We start from the raw sequence: 27,421 nt of genomic DNA, 5'->3' as shown, positions 1-27,421 counted from the left end.
TCAAAGGTAATCAGCACTGTGAGGATTCAGCATGAACAAATTTTTTCTGTTGCCTTAACTGACTTAGAATCACTGCCCCTAGACATTTTTAATCACTTATATTGAGCAGAAGAAAACATTTGCTCATTTATCACTTTGTTTTACATATTCAAATGGTACAAGAACTCATAAAGTGGTGGAGCAAGGATCTGTCTGTGCTGTCTATCTGTGTTACGCTCTCTTGTCATGCCCTCCAGAGACTCTACAGCTTTTAAAGAATGATCTCCTCTGACATGTCCGGCTTTGACAGGAGCTGGCAACACACTGCACACTGCATATTTCTATTTCTGTCATCACGTTTGACCCAGGAGGATTTATTCTTCCATGATGGCATGAATGCTCTTTCTCTGTTTTTCCTCATAGCTTTCTTTTGCTGCTACCACGTCCATTTTCCTTAAATCCAGAGACCTGAATAAAATTGGAACGTTACAGCAGTGGCTGTGACAGTGACAGAGCTGTCAAACAGCTTATGATCACTTGCCACCAAAGCTGTCTGCTGGCGGGAGTCAGGTGTTATGTGCATGCTGGAGGCAGAAAAGGTTGACCACTGTGTGTGTGTTTGTTTGTTTGCTTGTTTGTTTTTTGTCAGATTTTTTAGGACACAAGTTTACTGTCACCATGTGACTTTGTGTTGACCCTTCTGTGAATGGTGACTTCATGATTTTAGGACTCAGTACTATGGTGCTCTATATGTTCTAAGTGATATGAGTGCACTTTTGTCATAACAGTATATACTGTTATGAACTGCAGTGCATCTAATAAGCTATTCATGCCCACACATGTTTTCAAAGCAGTGTTGTCTGAATGTCCAGTAAATCACTAATGTGAATGTTTTTTTTTGTTTGTTTCTTTTTTTAAGGCGTACCCCGTGGTATTGGGTAAACATATAAGGTGCTATGTGGGCCCAACATAAGGTCTGTCTAATTTAAATAAAGCTTAAATGTAATTTGCCCTGAATGGCTTGAAAGATGTATTGTGTTTCCCTTTCAATTAGCATAAAAGAATGTGTTGAAGTGTACAAATTTCCTTTACTCTGCATATTTCACAACACTGCTGCAAATGCCAAGAGTATGGCTGTGAGGCAGCAACTCCCCCCTCATGAACATCACATTCCTGGTGAGAGGAGTAGCCGACCAGTGTGCCTGTGTCGTTGGAGACGAGCCCACGCCAGTGTGGCCGAGTTACAATGAATCATACTCCCTGCTGTCTTTCCATGACAACCATTGCTCATTCTCTATCACCACGCTGTCAAAAATAACCCATTCTTTCTAAAGTTGAAATGTTTGCCAACAGCCACTGAGAGTGGATGGCCATTAGTTGGCATGAAGACATCGAAATTTGGAGCATTGGTCTTGGCTCAGCTGATTCAAGAGAAAGAGAAGCAGGCAGGCTGCTTTGCACTGATGAATTGCTTTCAGACTTCTATAACCCAGTGGGAGTGGAAGCAAACAGCAGCATCAGTCTGTCAGTGGATGAAATAAAAGATAAGAATACACTGTATAGACACATGAGAAATAACTTTTGGCCTGACATGTTTCTCTAGTACTAAGGCAGCCATTCACACAGCTTGTTTTTGTGGTGATCCACCATCATTTTTCTCATCTGACAACTGCCACTCCCTAACCCACCTAACCATGTCCGTTTTCATCAGTCTGAGTGTTCTGGTGACAGGTTCTCCACTGACTCTATTTTATGCTTTGTGGATGTCCTGTAATCATGCTGACATTGGCAAGGTCCTGTAGGTGGAACCGTTTGGTAAACAACTTTTGTGCTTTCAATTTATCTGATGTCCCTGTGCAGCCACTGGCAACACTGTGCTGGTGTTAATGTATTAGCAATAGCAGGCAGGATCTTTAGCGCTTCATGTCAACATCAGCAGTATTTCAACCAGCTGCCCTGCCTTTCTGTTTGTGCTAAATATCCAATATATATGTTTGCTAAATATTCATTTTTTGTTCCTTAGTTTAAGCTCAAACCTGCTGCACATGGCATATTTACATCTTTCTTGTTAAGTGAAATATCAGTGCTCTCCAACCTACTTCTAATTTTGCAGCTGCTTTGACTGCAATCAGGAAAAATAGGAAATGTTGCAAAGGGCAAATGTAAAAAAATTTCTTTTAATTATTATATAGTGTTTCGACTCTGTTGTGTGATCTCTGGTTTAATTGGATGTTTTGTCAGTAGAAGTTGTTAAAAGTTACAGCTGCCACTCGGGGGGTGTTTCTGCATAAACCTGAGCAGATTCTACAGCTCCTAAAGCCTCTGTGGTTCTGCATCAACTAGTTATGTGTTTGCACTTGGCTAGCTGCTGTATGCGGCTCTGCAGTGGTGCCAGCTAATAAGCTGAAGTGGAGCAGAAATTAAATAGAGAGTGGCATTATAAACAATTATTCCCTAGATAACTATACAAACTATTCATACAACACACACACATACATGCTCCTTCTCCCATGAGTCCCATCTCACAGACATGCTGCATATGACACTTTGCTCATTATTCCCCTGAGTGACATGAGCCTCTGGTAATTACTCAGCTCATAAATATATATTATATATTGATGCAATTGATGTACAAACACATAAGACTAAAGACATGAAGAGTAAACACAAGAGAATACATGATATGGTAACACCAGTGATTATTATCTGAGACAGGTGTCTTCACTTTGTCTCTCTTACCCACAACCACAGTGCAGTGTATTCCAAGACACAGACGTGCAGTATGGCATATTCTCTCTTCCCCGCCCCTCTCTTATTCACAGTAACACGGCTTTGTTTTTTTCAGAAATTGTAAATAGTCCACAATTTTTTGAAAATAGGGAAAAAAAAACTTCAGGTGCTCTTCAGTGGAGCAAGGAGTATGTTAAAAAGCTTTTATTTAACCGGCATCTCAGTAAAAACTCTGATTTGTTTTGACCTCACCAGATCTTCATTGGGGCGGAAACATAAATATTTTCCGTCTGGTACTTTTTATGGGTAGTACCCTGAGAAGATTAACCACAAATGTGGTGTTACACTTGATTAGTTGAGAACTGATGTATTCCTCACCTGTTTTAAAATCTAAAATTTCTGTCTTCTGTAATATGTATTGTTAGATGAAGAAATTATAAACCCTTTTCATAATACTCACACATTGTCCTCACTGGGAGGGCTATGTCAATTTCATTTTCATGTTATTTTGTATGCTTTAGACGTCTTATCTTAATGTGTTGTTTATTCTGTAGCGTTTGTAATTTAATTACTTCCGAGGTACTACCCATAAACAGTACCAGGTGCAGTTTGTTATGTTTCTGCCCTGATGAAGACTTGGTGAGACTGAAACTAGTTGGCATTTTTTACTAAGATGCCCGATTAAATAAAGGCTTTTAAACAAACTCATTGCTCCACTAAAGAGTGCCATAAGCTTGGTTTTTTATGTTGTATGGTTCAGCTTCAAAAGCACTTTAAGGCTTTCTGGATTCGTTACTGTATGCGTTTTGATTTTGAGCACGAGATCTTTTTTTGTCTTTTTGCAGTCCACTCATTTTGTTGAGAGTATAGTATGTTCATTGAACACAAGGTGAAAATGATGAATTGGTATAAAAATCCATTTACTCTCATTCTTATTAACCATCATTACTGTTTTGATCATATATTGATTCAATGAATGTGTCTTAATGTGTGATAATGACCTGACATGACTGCTGTGAGAGTAACATCAGAGGCTTTGTCCTCTGATGTCCCTCTTGTCTCAACCAATAATGGCAAAGGTGAGGTCTGCAGAGAAATGCTGTCAGAAATTATCAACAAGAGCAGTAAGATTACAGCTTTCCAATTATCATCTATTTATTTCAGTGTCATTCCCTCTTTGTCATCAGCCTCGCAGGTTCTTTGGACAAGGAGGTTGGGAAAAAAAGACAGCATGTTTCTCAGTTAATGGCTTTTTTATTCACAGGTCCAGAGGGATTTTATTAGAGGCTTCCTTTTAATCACAAACATGGGAATTTCACCACCAATTATTATGATTATTGACCGCTTCCTACTGATATCTATGCTTGCTGTTCCAACCAATTCCCCACTGACCACCAGGGACAACAGAAGACGTATAAAATGCAGACTAAATACACATTAACTAAAATGACAAATTTTTGCAGGCTAGTGGAGTCAGCCTTAGCGTTCAGCCTCAGATTAATGAGATTTAACAATTCAGTCCACTCACACACATTATGATAGGTGTATGTGGGCTATAATTACATTAGGTGACACAAGGAAATCAGTTTCTTGTCGCCAGGACTTCCGTAAATGAGGTTTTCTAATTATGTAAGATAGCACCTCCGCTTCCTTCGGTAGTGTGCACCACAGGGCTTGCGGATGAGATTGATTAAAGTGTGGAGCTAGCAATTCCATTTGCCATGTAGCCAGACAAGCAGACAGATTGGCTGAGGTATAGTTCGCAGTCATGCTGCTCCAAATGAATAAAATAGCTATTACACAAGCATGACACACAGTGTTTTCATCTGCTAATAAACACAAGTGCAGGCGTGTTCGGGGAAACGCAGGTACATGCACACACACACTCACAGATGAACACGGGACATCACGTGCTGAAAAGGCTGATAGCTGTCTAGTGTCTCTGGTAATTAACATCAAGGAAACCACCAAATAAATGAGTATTTTTGTTCATAGAATGTTGAAAATAACAAATTATTCACAACTATGTAATCCCAACTTGTTACTGTGTGGATTTAAAATACCTTCAAAAGGACTCAAACCTCTCTAACAAAGTCTGAAATGAAAGGGAAAAGCAGTTTTTACCCCTTTGGATTAAACATCATGATATTGTTGATTGTGTGTGTAGCTCTTTTTGATGAAAGTGATGAGTGACCTTTTAGCTACAGTGAAAACAGACAATGGGTACATCTCATGCCTCTTATAAGAGCGTCCCTACGTCCTCAGTCCTCACTTGATCTGGAAGTCATTCCAATTGACCGAGGACAGGAGACGCCGCAAGGACGCTGCTGGAGGACTGGTGACCGAGGATACACGAGACCATCCCTCTCAGAAGTTTTGGTGAACAGACACGTCTCTTCATCAGAAATCAGAGAAATTGGGATGTACATAGTATGAAGTACAGTCCACTGACATAACCTTGACATTCCTCCCATGCAACTTTAAATTTAATCACCCTCCTCAGTTGTTTTGGCTTCCCACTGTTAAGGGCAAATATACAAATCTATTTTACTAAATGACAGCTGAATGAAAACACCGAGAGAGAACTGTCCTCGACCTTCACATTTACATATGTCTCATATAAACTGAGATCTTTATTTGAATTCCACTCTTTGCTTGAGTGGTATGGTTTCAGTTTAAATCAGACACAAAATAAGTGGGTTATAATTTTTCTGGCAGTACAATTAATCACATGCAATGAATAAAATCTTGATTAATTGTGCTCTTTTTAAAAAATTGTATATCAAAGCAAAACAAGGAAAGGTCGGTGGTGACAACAATAAAAAGAGAGCTAAAGGTCTGAGTCAGTGTCCCACAGGAGTCCTTGATTAGCTAATGAACTGCTTTGTTATTTGTGTTTTTCAAAGGCATCCAAGTGCACATTCTGGCCAAAAGTGGCTTCTTAGTTGATGCTGTCATTAAGCCCTCTCCAAACTCGCATTAGTACGCAACTGTGTTTCTGTGTGTTGGCATGGCCTCAGGAGCAGCGACTAACAGAACAAATGACAGGCAGGACGTATCAGGCAGCTACAACAAAACAAGTAGCTCTCTAATGAAGTTGATAAGCTAGAAGTCAGTGCAAGAATATGGGGAAAGGAATTTGAAATGAAGTCTGTTATGCAACCATCTTAAAGAAAAGCAACTGAGGCAATCGGTGTGTAAAGCAAACTAAGTTTGCACCGTGTTTAGTTTGCCTTGAACTCATAGACTTAAAATACTGTACCATATATGCAGTGTCACTCAGAATAAAAATTTGTAAATGCTACAATTACTTCAGTCCTTCATGAAAATGGACAAAGGCTTTTAAACAGATTTTCTAGTCTCCTCATTGCATGCTACACATTGGTGCACATTAACATGTCTTAAAGATTTATTTTTAAGGCACGATCAACAAAGAACTAACAGGATGTGAGAATAACACCAAGAAACCCTAAAAAGGTTGACAAGCCACTTATTGCATACTGGGTGCATATGTAGAGTGTATTGAACACTGGTCCAGTAGGTGGAACAGAGTGGTGCTGTCTTTGAACAGTGATTTAGAGAGACAGATTTCTAACTCAAGGCTTAAGTGCTTGATTCAAGAAAAACCTGTGTGATTTAAACTTTCCAATTTCTCACATGATTACAAAGTAAAATAGGTCAAATTGAATAGAAGCAACTCTAGCTTTCATTCGCAATTTTTATTTGCAAAACATCTGTGAGCAGCATTTGAGCAAGAACATGCAAAAGAGGATGGATTTTTCCAAAATATAAAAGAAATGAGCAAAGAGGCCTATGACTTGAATAAAACATATGCTCAATCTTAGACGTGGTGAGACTCCTCGGTGCATACTGTAAGTAGTAGGCTAATGGATGAGCTACTTTACTAGAGAAAGTCTAAAAAACGTCTCACTAGAAACAGGTCAAACATGCAGTTCCTCAAGGCAATAATAATTACTAAGAGCACATATATGTGCAAAGTTAGCTCAACAAAGTACCTGGTTTTTGAATAGAAGCTGCTGATTTCTAGTTCAAATGAAAGCCATGTTAAATCAGACTGCATATTGTTTAAAAGCATTTACTGGATCAAAGGCCAAGTCCCTCTGAACTCCCTTCCCTCCCTGTCAGATAATGGCTGTCAAGGTCCATGAGTTTGAAAGCACATTGCCATTAATAACCTTGTACAGTATCTGAAGAGCTAGTTCATTTGATCTGCATTTAGCACTTGGTCTGAGTTAATAGAGAAGCCAACAGATCCTTCAAACACCCTCGACTGACACTTTCCAGAGACACTTCAAGCTTCTGTATGCCGACGACATGAAAAGCCAGTGGTCGGAGATGACAAAAGTATTTACTGAAATATCTACCTACTAATTTTGAGGTAACTGTACTTTATTTGAATATTTCCAATTCCTGCTACTTCATACTTTGAGTTCTCCCCGTGCTTGCGTGGGTTCTCTCCGGGTACTCCGGCTTCCTCCCACAGTCCAAAGACATGCAGCTTAGGTTGATTGGTGTCTCTAAATTGCCCATAGGAGTGCGTGCGTGTGTGTGGTTGTTCGTCTCTATGTTAGCCCTGCGATGGATTGGCGACCTGTCCAGGGTGTACCCCCCCCCGTTCAGGGACTAAGCGGTAGAAAATAAATAAATAAATGAATGAATGAACTACATACATGGAAGATAATTGTCTTTTTTACTCCATTATGTTTATTTGAGGTTACTTGTACAAAAAGGTGTTCTCTGCACATCTTCCAGTAATATGCATCTGAGTCAGGTGCTTCCCAAATCTAGGACAGCAAGCGTATCAAATGCAATCAGATATGACTGGAGCACACACACACACTGAACAGTCATTCAGTGTGTTATCCACTGAGTTTACTCAGCCGTTAGGTGTGTGCTCCTTTCCAACTGCCGAGCACTATAAATCCGCACAAGTTGGTGGAAACAGTCCTTAAGTGTGACTCATCCAGTCTTAGGTTTCAGCCTGTCATTGCGTGTGTGCCCATCTTAAGGCAATGCGAACCTGTGTTTGGACCTTCATCTTGAGTACTACAACAGCAGTTACATCACAGGATCCTTGACACAGGTTGAGGTCCAGATGGTATACATTTAGCAGCAGTTGTTTGGTTTTCCTCCAAAACACACACTTCACAGATCTCCCTGTCAATTAACCCTGTCATAGGCCACTGAGCTTGGTCTGCCATCGACCCTTTTCCACCACCACTACAAGCGATGTATTTACACAGCGTGAAACAGCTAAGTCAATCATCACCACAATGAATGTACTGTACATTAATTCACTTCATTTATACTTCATCACATCTTTCAGATAAAACAAGCATCTCTCTCCAACAGCTCAGCACAATAGCAAACACTACCAAACCAGCAGTCCACACCAGATGCATTGTAAACTGTAGGCTGTATACATATTAATCCCAGAATTACAAGCATTAAAATTAAACACAGACTTATGCCTGGTTCAGACTACGCCATTTTTTGTCTGATAAGATGATCACTGTCAGATTACATGATTACAAAATCATACATTCTTTGACGAGGCATATGACAGACTACACGCTGGTAGCCAACATATGTGTTGTCTATCCTTCACAGAGAGCTTGAGGTAGTGCTTTAAGATGGTAGTAAAACAGAAAACTAGCTAGCTAGCCCTGATAGGGTAACTACTTCACAAGGCTGATTGTGAAAGTCAATATGCTAACATTAGCTATATCACTGTGATATTTAATGAATATGGTTCAGTCCAATTTGCCAAAAATGATGTGAATGAAACGGCAATCTGTTGGTCAGCATTGCGCCAACATGTCGTAAATGATTTTTTAAAAAAAAGGTTCTGACATGCTAGACTTAGTTTCAGGGCATTTTGAGGTGTCCCAGAGGCAGCATCAGTTGTTGTTGTTTACTATGACACACTATACGAGATAAAATGATTGATTGTCGTGTCCGACACCCTAAGACATGCTTCAGACTTGCTTTAATGTTGTGAAGGTATCAAGTCAAGTCAAGTCAAGATTTTTATTTGCCATTTATGCATAAACAAACAGTCTAGGCATATAGGAATTCTTGTGCAGATCTCCTTTGGTGTCAGGTAAGGAGTCAAAGGCCAGAAAGAACACTTAGTCTTAAAATCAACAAAGCATTAAAACCGCAATACACAAAAATAGGGTAATAGTATTTTCCCCAGTGAACTTCAAACATCGCACTTAGTAATTCACATGGTGGAGTTCGATATGTCATTACGCTTGGTGAGGTAGTGAGGGGTTATAACATACTAAAACACAGTTTATATTCAGGCCTGTTTCCATTGCTTGGTAGAGAATGTCCTGCTATTATTCAGGTCCCACAAGAAAACACTGTTGATGAGATGCTCTTACAAAAATACCTTGTGGAACATTTCTGTATTATTATTGTGCATGTCTAGTAAGGGGTTATTGCACATATATTCTGCACATTTTCGTATTTGCCATCAGTCTTACTGCAGCAGGGAAAAAGCTGTTGAAGAGTCTAGTCCTGTGTGTGATGATACTGTCCGCCCTGCTGTGCCTGAGGCTGTAGGTGCAGTTTTTGTGTCTGAGCAGAGAGTGAGCTGGGTGGAGTGGGTTTCTGAGTATGTTTTCCGCCCTTTTACAACAACGCTGTGTGTACAGAAAACTTAACAAAACCAGGCCGATATCCTTAGCTTCTGATATGGATTGATCCCCATCCTCCGTAGAAAAGGGGCATTTTAATTAAATTTTAGTTTGTCCCTATAACTAATTATCTTTATCTGTATCTTTATTGTCATTGTACATTGTACAACGAAATTAAAATGCAATCCTTCGATAATAAAATAATCATAAATAATAAAAACCCAGCAAAATTACACACTCGCATCCATACACATCCGACTATTGCACGGCTCCCTTAAAAACACACAAAATAAATAAACCCATCTATCATTCAGATTTTGAGATTGAGAACATAAGGGTACATACATATACATTTTTTTCTATGTTTTTCTGTGATTCATTAAATCTATTAATGTAATATGTTTATTTTAGCATTTTATGAATTTCTTTTTACAGGATTAGTATACTTGGAGTGTTATGATTAAATCAGCCTGAGGTTAACATTTACATAAGGATTCAGATCTGTGAGACATTCTAAAAGACCTCTTGAGAGCTCTTTCCTGTGCTGCATACCTTTATAGGAATTCTCGTTTTATACCAACCTTTCAGTGAGCCCCTTTTCCACAGTCCCTAGCCTCTTACGCCTCAGCATACCTTCGGTCTACTCATTGATTGGTTTTGATGGATCAAGGCCCAGCTCATGTTTTCCCTGATGGAAAACGGCCTTTCTTGTTTGCTATCTGCCATGTATTCACCACTCCCAAACGTCGACTCCTGTGAGACCAATACATGTCAGTATTAAAAGCTTCATTCACTATGTTGAGTTGAAAGATTGCACAGAGCAACAAGGCATTTCATTTATACTATTACAATTTTTGAAATTGTAGTGATATTTGTATTTTTTGCACAGCCTTGGAAATCAAGCTATTAAAAGGTGATGCAGTATATTCTAATGCCATAAAAAGCTGTTTCCACTGTCATTGCCAGATATCTGAAAATATCTCAATTTTAGCTGCTAAATGCTTCACTACTAGGTTGATGTTAAACAGGTAGCGTAGAGGGTTCTTATAGCCTGTTCACTAAGGCGCATTGCTTGCTGTGTCTGAAAGTGCTGATAAGAGCAGTGAGAGTGAAACAAAACAGTAAAGCCATGAACCATAAAACCGAAACAGACGGACTTCACAGAGCTAAGGGGGACTGCAGCGCTGGTTGGTAATTCTCTATGTTACTACAACCCGTTTTTTTTACACGGTACTGTACATGTAGTCAATCGATCTACTTAATGCAAAAATATTGATTGTAGCAGTTTTAAGATGCAATGGTGCTCTTTGGGTGTGAGATGTGACAAAAGACGTCATGATTTCATCAAGAAACCATGGTGAGACCAATCACTGTAAACTGTTCAACATGCTTCAGTCTCCATCACAGGAGTTTTGTGTAGAAGTCTAGAAAGCTGAATGAGTTTATATTTGAGTTTTAAAAAAATCTAAAACTTGTAAAGAATGACATTTCACAACCCTGTTCACTGTGAGGGATTTGAAAACTCTGTGAGAACCATGCTTAATAGTGTTGAATGCTGATGTCATTGCTGTATAAGAAGTGTCTTCATGATGGCTGAGACTTTTTTTTTCACAATAAAGCCAAGAATAACAGTCTACTGAAAGTGTCAGACTATAATGAAACTGAACTTAAACTTGCATGCTTGATTTCAAAAGAGTGTTTCACACACTTAACACAAGACATTAAATACAACTCAAATTCACTCTTGCTTGCTGAGACATAATCTTTGCCCCTTTTACATAAAAATTTAAATGAATGTGTGTCTTTGATTTTAGGAAGCTATCCAAATAACATACTAGTGATCATATTAAGTTATTGTCAGTTAGAAGTCAGGGCTTGGAATTATAAGATTCAACCTGCCATTGTTCTGTTTAATAGAGTCTACAGTACATTTACCTTTCAGCCAAGTTGTACTTAATTGTATTTTTTGTGCCTTATTAATTTTGCTCATTACTGGCAAGGTTATTTTTATTGCTTCTGCTTTAGCTGTAACTGTAATCAATTTAACTTGAGAACCTTTGCGTTAACCCACTATAATTATATTAATTGCAAAGCCTGCTTTAAGTCATCTGCTACTCCTTTAATTGTTTTCCTTTCTACCCTGAGCATAGACCTATTGAGGTATGTTATACTTCATATAGTTTAAATGTTGGTTGTTCCTGCAGCCTGCTAATGCAATTAAAACATGATTAAACATTTAAAGTGAAACTTTTTAATGATTACATTTCAGTAACGGCCAGGGTCTACGGAGATCTTGGACATGAGTCGTGATGTAGTATAGAGTAGCTGGGGTCAGGCATAACACCTGGAAAAAGTGAATAATCAAAAATATAACACAGACTATTTATTCAGTACTTATAAAAATTCTGTCTTTTATGATAACACAGCAAACAAATTATATATTTTTTGTTTGTTTCTGTCAATTTGACATGAATACACTTAGTTTACAAAAATGTCTTTTTAACATGTTATTGACGTAATGTATTTTGAGAACGCACAAAACCGGAGTTTTACGTCTTTACTGTGCCTTTTTTCAAAGTTGTTTTGAATGTTTCTGCTGTCTTAAATAATATACTATAATACAAGGTTATATTTTTTTCAATGTTTTTGACAGTACTCTAGATCAAGTGAAAGATTCTTAAGCTTTTGTACAGATGGGATATTTATATTAAAAAGCTCCCACCTTTTTAGAACGAACGTATGAAAGCGGCTTCCAGTGTGTATGGATTTATTAAGAACAGTACTGCAGCACTGCAGGCACTCTAGATTAATGGAGAACAGTGTGCACAAAATGTCACAAGTATTGTTGCTAATAAATCTATACACCTTGGGAACAGCTTTACCGGAGTGAACCTTTCTTGTAGATAAAAAAAACAAAAAAAAACAACAGGCTTTAATTATATGATCTGTCTTTACAGGTTGTCAGATTGAATGATAATTGGCCAAATGGGCCACCTTGGCTTTCATTGCTCTCTTATCTCTGTAGATAATTATCTCCTTTTTCTTTTCTCTCACACTCACAACCCGTCACCGTTTTCCGTTTCCTTGTCCTCAGCTGCCATCCTTGATGACCCCATGGAGTGCAGCAGGGGAGAGCGTCTGGCCATCACGCTGGCCAAAGACAGCATCAACAGGAACAGTAACCGCTCCACCACTGGCAAGCTGGAGGTGGACATCTTTGAACTGCTAAGAGACAGTGAATATGAAATGGGGGAAACAAGTAAGTAAACCAGAGAAGAAATGCCAATTAATTTGTCGAGGAAACAACAGAGATTGTGTGATTGTATATGTGAGTGTGAATCTGTTGGTTGTGTCTCTATGTGTGGAGTCAGAGAAAAAGAAAGTAATAAATGTGAGGCACCGCTGGGTCCAGTCAGCAATCGCACCACCCAAAGTGTCACTCATTTTTAGATCAGCAAGCCTGTCATTTCATTTCAGGCCTGCTGGGGTTTTTTTTCTCACTCTCTCACACTCTTCCTCCCAAGTACAGAGACAAATCTGTCTGGTTTAACAATATTTTGGTCAAACTGATCCAAACAAATTATTGAAAACAGATGACAGCCTGGTGCCAGTGCAGGAACGCAAAATGAGCTGTCATGTTTTGATAGCTGCGGGAGTCAAAAGGTGTGTTTGTGTCTGGCTGCTGCTGGGTTGTATTTTGTTCTTTTATATTGTGGCAGCTATCAGTATTGTTATGTAAAAATCACTTAATCTGTGTCAAGGCAGAAATGACCTTCAACAGAAAGGCTTATGGACCTTTTTAAAGGCCTGTTATGAGATTTCCAGTAAGTTGTCACACAGATGTGACAAATACACTGCAGGTGGCTCCATTAATTCAAGTGAGTCAGTTTACTGTGTGACGACTCGTTGCCTCACACCTCAGTATGTACTGGTAGATGTTTTCAAAATTTTAATGAAAACTATCTGAAATCAATACAGCACAGTTTGTGTCTGCAGGAAACAACCGATATAAACAACTATGACAAAAAGTCTGAGGATTGATTTTCAATACAACCCTTTGACAAACATAACTGCTTAATCTATTGAACGACTGCTTCTTTTACAACAACAGGAATCTGTATTACTTTGTCTGCCTGGTTTACTACAAACCTTTCCTCTGCGTGGTTTCTCCTCTGTGTATCTTTGTTTGAATGAGTGCTTTGTTTTCTCCTTGTGTATTCATGTGTGCATGTTTGATTGTGTTTATCTTGTGAATATGTTCTGTGGCTCAAAGCGTGGGTGTAATTAGAGGCAGGAATGAGATGAGGAACAGCTCTGTGGCCGAACTTAAATGGAAATATCACAGAGGGAGCGCTACCTGCCCAGGAGAGTCCCACCTCCACCTTTCATACACCCACTCCTGCATGTCGATAGAGCTCCTAAACGGGTGCCACACTGGACTTGTTTTAAAGGCAGACAGCACCACATAACAAGCCTCCAGTTCACAAACAGCTGTTCTTTCATTGCATATAAAGCCACATAACACGCATAAGCGATTAGCTTTAGTGCTACTGTGTGTGTGCGTACCTCAGGAAACTGACGGTGGTAGAGGAAGTACTCAGATCCTTTACTTAAGTAAAAGTAGCAATACAATAGTGAAAGTCCTGCATTCAAAATGTTACTTAAGTAAATGTACAAAAGAATTAGAATCAAAATATACTTAAAGTGCCACATGTACTGTATATCATATTTTTGGATTATAATTATTGATGTGTTATCACTTTAATGTTGCAGCTGGTAAAGGGTGAGCTAATGTTAATTAGCTTATATGCTTATAATCTGCATTACTGCTGGGTAGCTTGTGAATTTCTCACCAGGGATCAGTATTTATATTAGACAAACCAGAGATCAGTTCTGCTGTGTGTTATACTGTATGCTTTATTAATCAAATTTTGAAAAATAACTAGTAACTAAAACTATAAAATAAATGTAGTGGAGTAAAAAAGTATAATATTTGTTTCTAAAATCCTGTTAAGTTAAGGTATGAAGTAGCGCAAAATGAAAATACTTGAGTAAAGTACAGATACCTGTACTTAAGTACAGTAATGAGTTTGAGTAAATGTACTTAGTCACCTTCCACAACTGGAAAATAATGGCAACTGAAGATGGCTTTATTCCAAGAAAGTTTTATTTATTATTTTTTAAGTGCTATGACCTGCAGCCGAATGAATTTGGCTGTGACTGGCATGTTGTGCCTGTTTGTGTGTACGCATGCACGTTGTGCAGCTGTCATTTGTTTCCCATGAAACATACAGGTACTCTATACCGTTGACTTGTTCCCTGTATGCCTGTCCTTGCTCATTTGTCCTTCCTATAACTTGTATTGATCAGAGAAAATCAATATTAAGCAGGGAAGGTGGACTTTAGCCAACCTTGTGACCATGATTTGACCTCAGTTAGCAGCACAGTACTGTTCTGACAATTCCTGCCGCTAATGGACACCTTGGCACTGATTTCAGTGGTCCAAGGGGCAACGAAAAAACTGTGGTGAGGAGGCAGAGCTCTGATACAGCGTATATAAACTCTGACACACACACACACGCATACATATATATACACACACACACAACGCTAGCTGTGCAGAAAAGGAGCAAATGAAAGTGTCATGAGGGCCAGGAGCATGTTGGCTGGCAGACAACTCATTCAGCTTTATAATTTGGTGAAACCATGCAGACGGGTGCAATGGTGTGTGTCTGTGTGTACGTGTGCATGTACTGTAAATGTGTGCATCCTGTACAAATCTTTGCTTAAAGTCTGTTTGTGTCTTACATTCACCCTTCCCACCCTCCCCCATGGGTGACTAAGGGATTACTTATTAATAATTCATTTCGCTGCCTCTGGATTCACTGCTTGGGTCCGAAAATGGTTCCCCTTTGCCTCTTTCACACACATGGCTGGTTAATGCTCTGCATTTTCCAATAGCCAACACTAAATTATTATCATGCACACAAACCTTGCACACACATGCTCACACATGAACAGTACATTGTGTCTGCCTCACATCATTGAGTGGAGAGGTTTAATTAGAAGAAATAGAAATCTGTTCTGCAGGATACTGAAAGCATAAGGCCTGTGTACATTAGAGCAGTAAAACTAATAAAATGTCTCCAGCTGAAGATATGTTTTCATCCACAAAGGTGAAACCTTTAAGTCAGTCCTTGGGAAGTGGAATGTGGAAAACAAGATGAGGGGTGTGTGTGTGTGTGTGTGTGTTGTGTGTGTGTGTGTGTGTGTCACGTTTGGGGATATCATAGCTTTCATGTTTAAATACTGGATTTTATGTTTTAAGCCTGCAGATATTGCTGCCTGTTACTGTTCCTGTCTCTCTGTTTCCCCCACTGTCTCTCACTTTGTTTATCTGCCTTCCCATTTCAATATCTTCCTGCCCTCATATGTGAAAATCTTTTATAACTATCAGTTTCTCCCACAAGCTCTCATGGGCAGACGCTATAGGATGTGCTTCATGTTTGGCATATTAAACGTGGACAAATACATTCAGTTTTTGCACACTTTTAACCAACGCATGTAGGTTCAGGTTCCCTTGAGACAGCAGAAACATTGGCTCAGATTCTTCAGAAGAGGCTGTACTTTACTTTTCTGGATAGCATCAACTGACTGACTGTGTTGCTCGCTTTCTCTGTTTGCTTCTCACCCCTCAACTTTTATTTTTCCCCTCTATCCTCTCTTTGTTTTTTCTCAGTGTGCCAGATCATGTCTAAAGGGGTGGTGGCAGTCCTTGGTCCCTCCGCCAGCCCGGCCTCCAACTCCATCATCAGCAATATCTGTGGAGAGAAGGAGGTGAGTTGATGCACCCAGCTAGCCTGTAGCCTCAGGCCCATGTTGGGCAGTTTAGAACAATGATGCTTGTTAGGAGCCGTGCAGTTTTTGTAGGAGATTGAAGGGAATGAAATCCAACTTGTTAGTGAAAATGGTCTCAACAGTGTCATGCTCTTCATTCTGGTCCCACTCGAATCAAAGCATTGCTGGACATTTTATTCCATTCCCTTCGTTAGTCTGGAGCAGTTTGGCCCACTGAGGCTTTGCTAGCCACTGTTTTGATATGCTTATGGAATCCAATGCAAACAGACCAACGTGTTTTGTCATTTTGTTTTGAATTATCTGAATTGAGAACAACCAACTCCTGCTACCCCTGAAGTACATCTCGTGTTTGAATCCTGGGTATTTACAGAGTAGACAATATGACAAACAATAGTATTATTGGTTTTCCTGTTATGCAGAAAGTCAACAGCCATGTTTTCTTATCTGAACAGTGAAAAAAATCATGATATTTCACAGTTTAAACATGACCGAATGGATTTGGCTTACTAGCTTGACCGTCTGCAAACAGATCCCAGTTGGATGCTAATAGGCTTGTCTGAACTCTGATGTAGGGTGTTTTGCTGTTTGATGGCAAGAGACAGAGCTGCTTTGATCTTTGTAAATCCATGAGCTAGATCAAAATTAATTAGAAATAAGAAAAAATTCATGGATTTAGCTGTGATGGCTTTACTGCCACGCTTTTTTGACTTTGCTTTTATGCTATTTGTAGAACACTGTTCAGATTATGAAAGTGATTACACCAAAACATTAATAGCATCTCTCTTCTCTACCGTGGTACTATAGATTTTAAAAACTACATGTCATCGATCATTTGGTTTTCACTAGGGTGTTCTGCTGTGCTCCTCACATAATTGGATTTAGTTCACAGAGAAGCTGCCTTTTAACTGCATGAATTTGATCAGCATAACTATTAAAAGATATGCCATTACCATCCCAGTCTCCATAATGTCCTCTGGCAGAGTACAGCTGTCCTTCTAATAAGACATCAGTCGCTTATAGCGGCAGACAGAGCAGGACTCCCCACTGTTAACAGCCTCTGTGGGACTGACTGGTGTTACTGGCAGCTTTGAAACATTGACTGGGTGAAGACCAACATAAAGTGAATAGCAACATTTTTGAGTTGTTAATTGATGCATACAATATACTGGAGTCATGAAATAGTATAAGGAGTTGAAAATGGCACAAAACATGCACAGTGAGCTCAAATTTCATCATTATTTCAACTTTATAGGGCATGAGTATGGGTAAGGCAATAAATTATATGAGCAGTCACCCAGTGGCACCTGCAGAAAATATTTAGTAGGGGGGCCAGATGAGGCCAGTGAAAAGCTTGGGGTGCTACACTAAAAAGGCTGTACAGCAGAGAGGAATTTCAGGCTACACTGGTTAATATTAATAGAAAGGCAACTAATTTCTTGGCTGACCTGAAGTGAAACTCATCAGTTTATGATATCCACATGAGGTCAGCCAAGGAATTGTTATTTATCAATTGCAATTCAAATCCATCATCGACAGTAAAATCAAGTGTGTGGGTTGTGTAAGCAATTATTCACTGATAACAAAAGTTTCATTTCTGTGCAGCACATCACATTTTATATTATTTGCAAGTATCTTCCATTTTTTTACGTCATAGCCTTGAAATGAAGATTGTAAGTGGCCAAAGATTCTACAAGTGGCTTTAATTCTACTTGTATCTGTATTCTAAAGAATAAAAAAAAAGAATTATGGATGCAAAAATGTCTGAACTAAAGTTCTGATACAATTACCAAACAATACACATCAGATTTTATACTCATTGTCTGTATTACTTATATAAATTCAGTGATTCATATAACGGAATAACAACCATCATAGCATCTTGTTTCAATAGCTTAATAAGTTGCTTTCCTGAGAACACTACCTTCAAACTTCTACTCAAATGTGTTACGCCTTAAATATAAGGGCTTTTTTAAAGGCTCCCATTGCGCCGCTCCCGTGTTGGGGGTGCCATTGCTGTCATCATATTGAAGTAATCGTTGTGCTTTCCTCCTTTAACACTTATTTAAGCAATAATGTCTGTCAGGTCTTGTCCAATACCAGCCTGAATTTAATGTAATATTTAGGTTAACACCTAATTATTCAGTGCTAACACCAGGGTAACAAAAATACGCAGTGTGTTACTACACATACATTACAACAGAGGCTTTGGATATGCCAGTACCCAGTGAAATATTACATACATATGGTATATTACAACTCTCTTCCCCATCTGCTCTAGTTTGACATTTTAGTTTAAGACTTGGACTATTATTGTATTTCATTTAATTTTATTTAATTTTTTCAGGTATTTTTTCAGTATGGCATTTATGTTTTATGCTGAGAGCTGCACTGTATGTCAAGTCTCAGCTCTATTTCGGTGCTTCTGCTCAAATCCACATTTTGTTAAACACTTCTTTCAGTGGCATTTTGATCTTGATGATAACTGTTCTATTGTCACAGTAGCATTTACCACAATGGTGTACATGTCCAACTCAGGTTTTCTTACAGCTCCAGTTTATCAGAACCACACAAGTTGTCCAGAATTTAGCTTTGGAACAACAGCGACTCAGAGACAAATTAATGCTCAATACATAGTTAAGTGTTATAACTTAAGGAATCTGACAGGGATTGATAAAAAAAAATGTAGCAGTGTTGCAGTATAAAGCTATTACAAATAAGTCCTACACTGAATACTTCACTTAAGTAAAATTACATAAGACCTACTCAAAGTGATCACCAAGTATCAAAAGTACCTTCAATTATTACTACAGGAAAAACTGGCCTCTGTATACTGTTGAGTGATAAATTGTTATGTATAACAATATATATTATTGTATTAGCAATGTAAGTAGCATTTGGAGTAGAAGAATAAAGCAGTATAAAATGGAAATACCTAAGTACAGTACCAGTACCTTAAATTTGTACTTAAAGTGGCCATGGCATGCTCATTTCCAGCCATTTAATCTTTAATCTTGGGTACCTCTACATTAGCTTTGCACACCTCATAACTCCAAAGAGTCTGTAATTATTTCAGAGCGATAAAACCAGAAAGCCTCTTCCTAAAAATGAGAGGATAGTTCGTGAACGCGCACACCTTCCGTGGCCGGTGTTGTGTTGAAAGTGGACAACACAGCGAACCACGACGGCATTAATTAATTTGAAAACAAGGAAAAGCATGCCATGGGATCTTTAACACTAGACAAAATTGTACGTGAAGAAAAAGCATCGCTGCACTGACTTCCATGAGTTCAAGTTTGATGTCTTGCTGTATTTTGTGAAGTGTTGTGTTACACAAGAGCTGGGCAGAAGTGTAAATGCTAGACAGCACTGAGCAGCTTTTTAGCCCGTGTCTTTACGGACCCTGTGAAATGAGTTTGAGATTGCAATAAGTGTTTCTTCTCTGACATGATTTAGTCAGAAATACATAGTTTGATGTTCCTTAATATCAAGAATTTGATTTTTGAGTTGAAAAGGTGGCCACAGTGGACCATTTGCTTCTGCCCACAAGTGAAGGAAGAGACAGACATCGTGGTGAATGTTTGAGCCTTTGGAAGTGGGAAGAATTATAGTAAGGTCATGTTGTTAAAAATCTGACAACCAAATCCATCTCAACATACTGCACGTTTGTTGTTTTTAGCAGATCTGCAGCTATACTGTATGTAAAAAGAACGGTGGTGGTTTTGTCCCCTGAAAATTTTAATGCCATTTGATGTAGCACAAACAAACACAATGTGCTTCAGCTAATGACACACAAACAATTATAATATGTTGTCTCTTTGTTGGCACACACATTAAACATTCACATTGCTGGATTTAATAACTGGTTGAGCCTCAAACAAAGGCATTTTCAGCAGCTGTGGAACAGACCTGCACCATGTCCAGGAGGAATTTTGGACCATTCTTTCTTAAAAAAATGCTTCATTTCAGACATATAAGCTGTCTGGTGTGAATGGTTCTCTGAGGTCATTCCACAGTATCTCTGTTTGGTCAAGGGCCAGGCTCTGACTGGGACACTCCAAGTGGAAAATTTTCTTGTTTTGAAGTCATTCTGTAATAGAATTATTCAGGTTGCTGGCCTCCTCCGTGAACGTCTATGTAACAGACTCATGAACAGAGATGTTAACCAGCTCCAGTGCTTCCTTTAAGTCTTTAGTTGTTACTCTAGGCTTCTTTTTTTTAACCTCCCCTGAGCATTCTGTGTTGTGTCTTTGGAGAGCAGCCATGGCATTAAACACTCTCCCTGAGATTACTGTACTTCTACAGTAGCTTTATGTAAAACAGCAATTCCTGATTGTAAGTTTTCTGAGCTATGTTTTTGCAAGGCACTGTTCACATCTGCAGGCTCTTTCTTTTTATAAGTCGAAGTAGCTCTAACTCACGCCGCCATTCTTGGTTCACTGATTGGATTCTAGGTTTTGTTGCCTCCAATTAACCTTTGTCCATTAGCCAAGGGGTTTATATACTTTTTCCAGTCTACTTTGTGAATGTTTAAATGATGTATTGAATAAGGACCATACTGACCAGATGCATTTATTTGTAAATGGCAGTATGACAATAGACAACAGATTAATGCACCCAGGGGAGAAACCTTTTTCCCTGACAATATTTTGAATATCATTTCTCATTCAATGTTACAGTATACAAAATGGATGCATAACAACCTTCAGGTTGTCAGGCAATTAACAGGATAATCAGACCTAGTGGTCTGTAGTTTGTGGTCATCAGGACCCTGCTGTTGGTTTTCAGTCTAGTCATCAAATCAATGACTATTGCATAGCTGGAAAACCGGAAAAACAACAGTTGTAGCAGTTTGATTCTTGAGGATCAGGATTAACAACCGACAGTCTTAACTGTGGTGCTCCCCGTGTTCGGTCAAGAGTGTGCAATTTTTTGTTCCAACCAAACACTATACCAGCTGATTTCATTGATTAGGTCCCCTATCTCCGGCCTGAGGTGTGAAAATCAGCAAAGTCGGCTGCTGATGTGTGTGCATGTGTGTGTTCTCTGTCTAGCAGAGCAGGTCACATTGCCCTTGCCATGATTGCTCTGAAGGGGATGACTAGCTAATGGCCTTCATCAGCATGGGCTTATATTATGGATATGGTGCCAGAGTATTGTCAAGACACACTACATGCAATATTTGTTGTGTAAAGATACAGGAAATACTGTAATACAAAAAATAAATGCATATCTGTCATTATTGAATGGGGCTCTTTTTAGACACATTTCAGGTTCATAACAGTGGGACAGTTTACACCGATTTTTACAGCTAGAAAATACTTCCCTGCTGAGTGAGTGGGTTGAGCTGAAGCCAAGGCTTCATTATGCCGAGTTGCCACATACAGTATTTTGCAGTAAGTCAGGCTCATCCAGTAGAGCAGAGAGAAACCAACAGTCCTTCGGGAAATAATGTAAACCTTTATTCTATGCTTTGCATCCAAATAGTCTGCAGCACACCTCTGAGGGCTGCTCAGCAGGAGATGAGTTGATTGAGCTGACTGATGCACATAGGTGCTTGTGCCTAATGATATCTCGACTCCGTCATCCCACAGGCCTGCCCCCAGACCCCAAAAAGTCTACAAAGCTGAAGTAAAAACCCAAAGGGAGTCTTGGTGTTGTCTGACATGATTAGGAGCTTTATGAATGAATCAGATGTGTGTTTTTGCACCAGAGTAATTTCATAAATCAACTTTAGATTTGTTTTTTTTCCATTATTAGAGGACATAAAGAGCAATTAACAGTTTACTATAGAAATCGGTTGTTACAAGCACTGATTCATATGTTTAATGGAAGCCACAATACCTGATGTCAGTTTATCAGTCAAAATCACTTGTGATAAATGTACTGTAATTAAGAGCTGATTGAGAATGTACAGTATTATAATATACAGAGTATTTGTCACATCCCTAACTAATATCAGTAGGCTTTTTTCTGTCTGCAACAACAGGTCACCCTGAATCATAGCAGCTGAAGAGATGAATTTGGGGGAGGGGGGTTTGCATCTGTGCCTGCCAGTATCCACACTTGACTCCAACCATCTAGTTTGTCATTGGGAGCATGAGGCCACAGATGCTGGTGCTCCAGCGGCTGGTTGCCTGGGGCAGTGGCACCAATACTGCGCCTGACAAATCCCACTAGGTGATCAGTACATCATCTACCCATCCCTATCAATCACTCCCTGGGTTCCACTGCTGGTGCCATGGCCACTTCCACTGGGGTGATAGAGAAGTGGGACTGAGCCCATCTGGGTTTTACACTAAAAGTGATTAATAGTGAAACAGGAGGGGTTGACTGTGTGCATCATCTTGGTAGTTTGTTTCCATCTTTGGTGGTGTGGCAAGCAAATCTTTGGGTCAAGATTTGGACAAAGGACAGACCGATGTTGAGCAAGCAGCAACCTCCTAGGCTAAGAACTGAAGCCAGTGCGGAAGTGTTAAACCCTGCAGTTCCTCAAACAGCCACTTGAGGCTGGCTCCAAAATAGAATCAGTCTCCATAGACTCCCATGTTAAAATGCCCAACTTTACAACAAAAATAAACATGTTTACAGCCTGGCACAAAACGTAGTTTTGGTCTCTGTAGCTAATTTCCCCTTTCATGACGAATGTACAGGAGGTACATTTTTATATAACTCACCCATTTAAATTATATTGAGGCTAAAAGTTACGCACAGTTAAGGACATGGCTGCTTTGAGTGACAGGCGGGAGGGTCCTGCCATAGGTGGCTGGCCGCTGGCTGTATGGGTGCCTGGCCGCTGGCTGTCTAGCGAGCTCCACTCTTGCTCCACCTCTTTGTCCATTTTTGGATTAGCCATAGCAGGTGGAGTGAAGTACTACCAGACTTGAGCCTCAGAACTGCTCTTCAGAAAACCAGTAGATGAAATTACAGAGGGTTTGTCCATGTTTTATATACTGTTGGTGATATTGGCTAATGAGAAATATTACCTGCTGTCGTGGATGAGAGGCTCCTGCTGCTTTTCAGATACTTACCTGCCAACCAGGATAACTCAAGTATGCACTGCAGTTTTTTTTTTTGTTTTTGATTTGTTTTCTGTGAATCTCAAGGATAAAGAACGTGACTCTTTTTTAATATTGGTGACTTAGTTATGAAGGAATAGACTCAAGGACTTTTCATTACCCATTCAGGTTTCCACAATGCTCCACTTACAATCCCCATCTTAGACTGTTATTTTCATACAAAGCCTTGCACTGAGGTAAGGTTGCCATTAGCTATAGGAAGCTTTCAGACTAAATTGTGTAAATGTCAGTGATTAAACTTTCATGTGCAAAATATTTCATCTGAATTCCACTTATATCCACCTTCAGCTACATTTAAATGCTCTTTCTCCCCATTTTTACCCCTAATTTCTTCTCCTTTTAATATAAAGGATGAAATGTGCAATATACAGTACCTGTCTCTTCTGAACAAAGGAAACATATTCCTCTATGAGTCAAACACGTGAGAAGTAGTCATGAATATTAATGTGCACGTCTGATGTCAAGGGGTTGATTTGCAAAAACATCAGGTTGCTGAAGTACAGAGAGATTTCACTACTGTGTTTGTGTAGAATGGTGTTCATCTTGGATTTAGAGGTGAACCTGAGGTCAGATAAACAGCACAATGGATTGAGGCTGGAGACCATATAGCGCAAAGCCTGAAGACAGGCAGTAATGACAGATTTGTGCTTTCAAATGATGGATGCTAACACACAGGAACTCACAAACACAGTTTTGACTCACTTTTATGCAACTATCCTGAAACCGCTTTAAATAATCTGAAAATTGCTTGCAACTTGAATGTCATTTATGTGCTGATGTCAAAGTACAAGGTACTTTTTCCCTCCCCCTCACTCTGCCACAGACGCTCTCTTCACCTCATTTTCTGCCTCTTCCTCTCCTGTCTCCTGAGCTACAGTGTTTTTGCTACATCTCACCAGCACTGATGTAACATGAAAAACTCATTTAGTCCCAGTAAAAATGAATCTGTTCCTTTCCTTTCTGAGTCCGATTTAATTCCACAATAGTTTGGAGTCAAATGTGTTTCTCGAGATTAGTTTATGAGTAGTCAAATGAACTCTGTAGGATTCCTGTACATGGCCCATACAGGAGTAATTGTTGAACAAGACGTCACACAAAGCTCAGGCACAGTTGATTGCATTTGAATGGCTTGAATGTGAAAACCTTTGTCTATGCATGTGGAGAGAAAGATTTTGCAGGTTCACTGCTTCATTTGTGTCATTATTGTGGAGCTTTCATAAGAAAGGCACTCTCTGAATAGCTGACATAGATCTGAGTGTGTTCAGTCACTTCTCATTCATATGTTGGGATATTCATCCAGCTGTGTGTGTAGCGGTGTCCAAACTGATTTAAATAGGAGAGCTGGCCAGCAGCTTAGTGCTACACATGGTGTGGAGATGCTTATTGTGACTCAGTGAACCAGCTAGCCAACCCAGCAAATCTTTTCTGGCCAGACACCGTTTATAAGGTACCTACTGTATGCTCACTTTAGACTGTCTCCCTGCCAGGTACTGCACCACAATTGGTCCTGGCAAAGCCAATGCACCACATCTCCTGTTGTGTGCATTTAGCCAACCTTTGCTCAGCTTTGCTCTTACACATGTGTACACCACTATCATCCAAATATTGCACCTGCTCTGTAATAAACGAAGGGATGGACATTATTTTTACCCTTATGGCCATGCTTTGTTCTTACTAGGATAACCATTGGCATCATAGAAAAGATTAGATTAGAGCTACAGTGTGTAACTTTGTTCAAATATTTGTGTTGTAGAAATCTGCTCCAAAACCTGTCTTAATGTGGAGAGCTGCTGTCGAGGCCTCCTGTGGCCCTGACTCACTGAACAGCACTGGCAGCAGTGCAGAGACATTGGTTTCTAAAAGGTTTATGTTTTGAGCAGGGCTGACCTCTCTAACCAGTTATTTATTGATCAGTAATTTTTGTTGTATTCTCATTTCTTGTAGTTTCATTGCAGCAAAAATCTATGTAGAGTGTGGCGGAGCGTAGCAGATCAGAGTAGAGCAGAGTGGAGCAGGGAGAGGCAGAGCTAGGAGGAGTAGAGTGGGTTGATTTGGAGTTTCATGGTAATACTACCTTAAGTTACATATTGTAGCTTTAAGGAAACTCATTTGCATTGGTATCAAGATAGCAAAAATAGTTATAGTAAAAAAAGATGCGGTCACAGTTTTCAAAAATTGAGCTTGTATTTTATAATTAGTGCTTCATTAACATCTAATTTTTATGGTAATATAAATTACTGCATCTACATATTGTGATAAAATAAAGAATAAATTATTGCATCTGATAAAGCCTTTGAATTTAGATTAGTTGATAGCATCATGAGCTACAAATTTCATGTGCTCATCATTGCATTTTTTTTGTTTATCCTAGCACTGATTCTGTTTAAAGTTTTTCAAGTAAAAAGTTTCCAACACATAAATAGGCTAAAAAGTGATCTACCTGATTAAATAGCTCGACAGTCTCTGCTTCATGAGACGGGCGAATGACTGACCTGTAGATAAATGTTGTGATGACAGAATTATGGAGACTGTCTGCCATTTCTACAGTGAAAGTAGTCATGTGCATAAACCTTTTTGTTTTGCAGTCGTACCCAGTGAGACCTTTGAAAAAAGTCAGTCGCACCTTAAATAAATTTTGTCGCAAAATCCAACAGATCAGTTGCAGTCCTCTGGACCTTGCTAACAAACCCTGCAAGTGACCTTTTCCAGTCATGACAAAGCAAACTGGTGCAGGATGTCACCACAACAAGTAACCTTTTCATCTGATTACATTGTCAAACTGCTGTGGTGATTAGATGGGAGAGGACTTAATGGGTTCAGAATTCCTCCTACAATTCTGAATAACACCAGGAAAATGGGTCTGTTGCCTGATTGTTCTTATTTTCCATGCTACAAATGCTGCCCAGGCCACTGTTATGTCATAAACCAACTAAGGACAATCTTGATACCTTTGCTATTTTGATTTACACTCTTCTCATATCACTGTTGGCACCATTTCTCATTTATTTGTCTTCTTTCCTTTCACCTTACAATAGTTTTGCCCAATTTTCACTTCTGTGCCTTCTTTTCCCTCCTCTAATAACTGCTGTTACCGCTCATACACAAGCTTCAGCTCTCATCTCTCTCTTGCCTCATTCTCTCCCTTTTTCTTTCCTGTCTCCTCTTGTTCCTTATTTTCTCATTTCACCACCTCCCCCTGTCTCTTTCCTGTTATTTCCCATCTACCTAGCTCCATCTCAGACACCCACTGTATCTGAATATCAGGTCAAGATTTACCATTCTTAATAAAACAACTAGAAAGACGGTGGAAATAGAATTCAAAGTGGGCTCCCTCTGTCCCTCCTTCTCCCTAATCACCCTCTATCAGTCACATGCTGAATTTATGTCTGAGTGCTCAGTGTTATTAGTTCTGCTGTGTCGGCCTTGTTCTGCTTGGGGGGTCAGCTTATGGTTGATCTCCCCACTGTAATTGGGCTTTAAAACCACTATACGTAAAGTCAGACACTTTCCATCCAAAACAACGTTGTTTTGCCTGCAAGTGCCACATGATTGGTCACAATCAGTAATCAGATCTGATTAAGCAGAGCTGATCAGCAACTTGAGGAGGAGTCATATCACTGCGATGTACCGTATATAGTAGAATTTGAAAATTTACGCTGCAGCTTGCTTATACTGTACATTGCACTGTGGTAAGGTGCGTATTGAATCGCAATAGGATTTTAGATTCCTCACCAAGTAAGACTAAGTGCAGGAAAGTGTAAAGCAAACTGGCATTTCCTCACTATAGGCAATACAATATTATGTTGGCCGACAACTGAATGCTTTTCAGACTTCAAGTTTTCTTCTATTTTTTAGACTTTCCACTGTTGTTTTTGTTTGTTATTCTAAAGAAAGAAACTATCAGACTTTTCCTCCAGTGCAGAAAAAGAGAAGCCCTGGAAATACTGTTACCATCCCTCAAACATTTATTTCATTTGGACTTCTTAATAGGTGTACTGTTTGCCTCAGACTGGAGTTTATACATTTCTACTTGATGACAGGTCAGTCTATAGCAGTTCCCTTTAGTGTCATTTCAATCTCCTCTGCATGGATAGTGTCAGTGCAATATATGAT

General features: G+C 39.3%; 1 protein-coding gene across 1 annotated transcript in view; it reads left to right on the top strand.

Annotated features, from left to right (window-relative positions):
• The window catches only part of grik4 (glutamate receptor, ionotropic, kainate 4), a 311,608-nt gene that overhangs the window by 183,550 nt on the left and 100,637 nt on the right, over window positions 1-27,421 (top strand). The window contains 2 exon segments of the mRNA XM_020600102.1: window positions 12,469-12,633; window positions 16,114-16,211. Of these exon segments, the coding sequence (XP_020455758.1) occupies window positions 12,469-12,633; window positions 16,114-16,211 (263 nt within the window).

The sequence above is a fragment of the Monopterus albus genome, unplaced genomic scaffold, assembly GCF_001952655.1.
Source record: "Monopterus albus unplaced genomic scaffold, M_albus_1.0 scaffold45.1, whole genome shotgun sequence".
Classification (NCBI taxonomy): Eukaryota; Metazoa; Chordata; class Actinopteri; order Synbranchiformes; family Synbranchidae; genus Monopterus; species Monopterus albus.
Note: the sequence above shows the minus strand (reverse complement) of the source record. Positions and strands in the feature narration are given on the sequence as shown.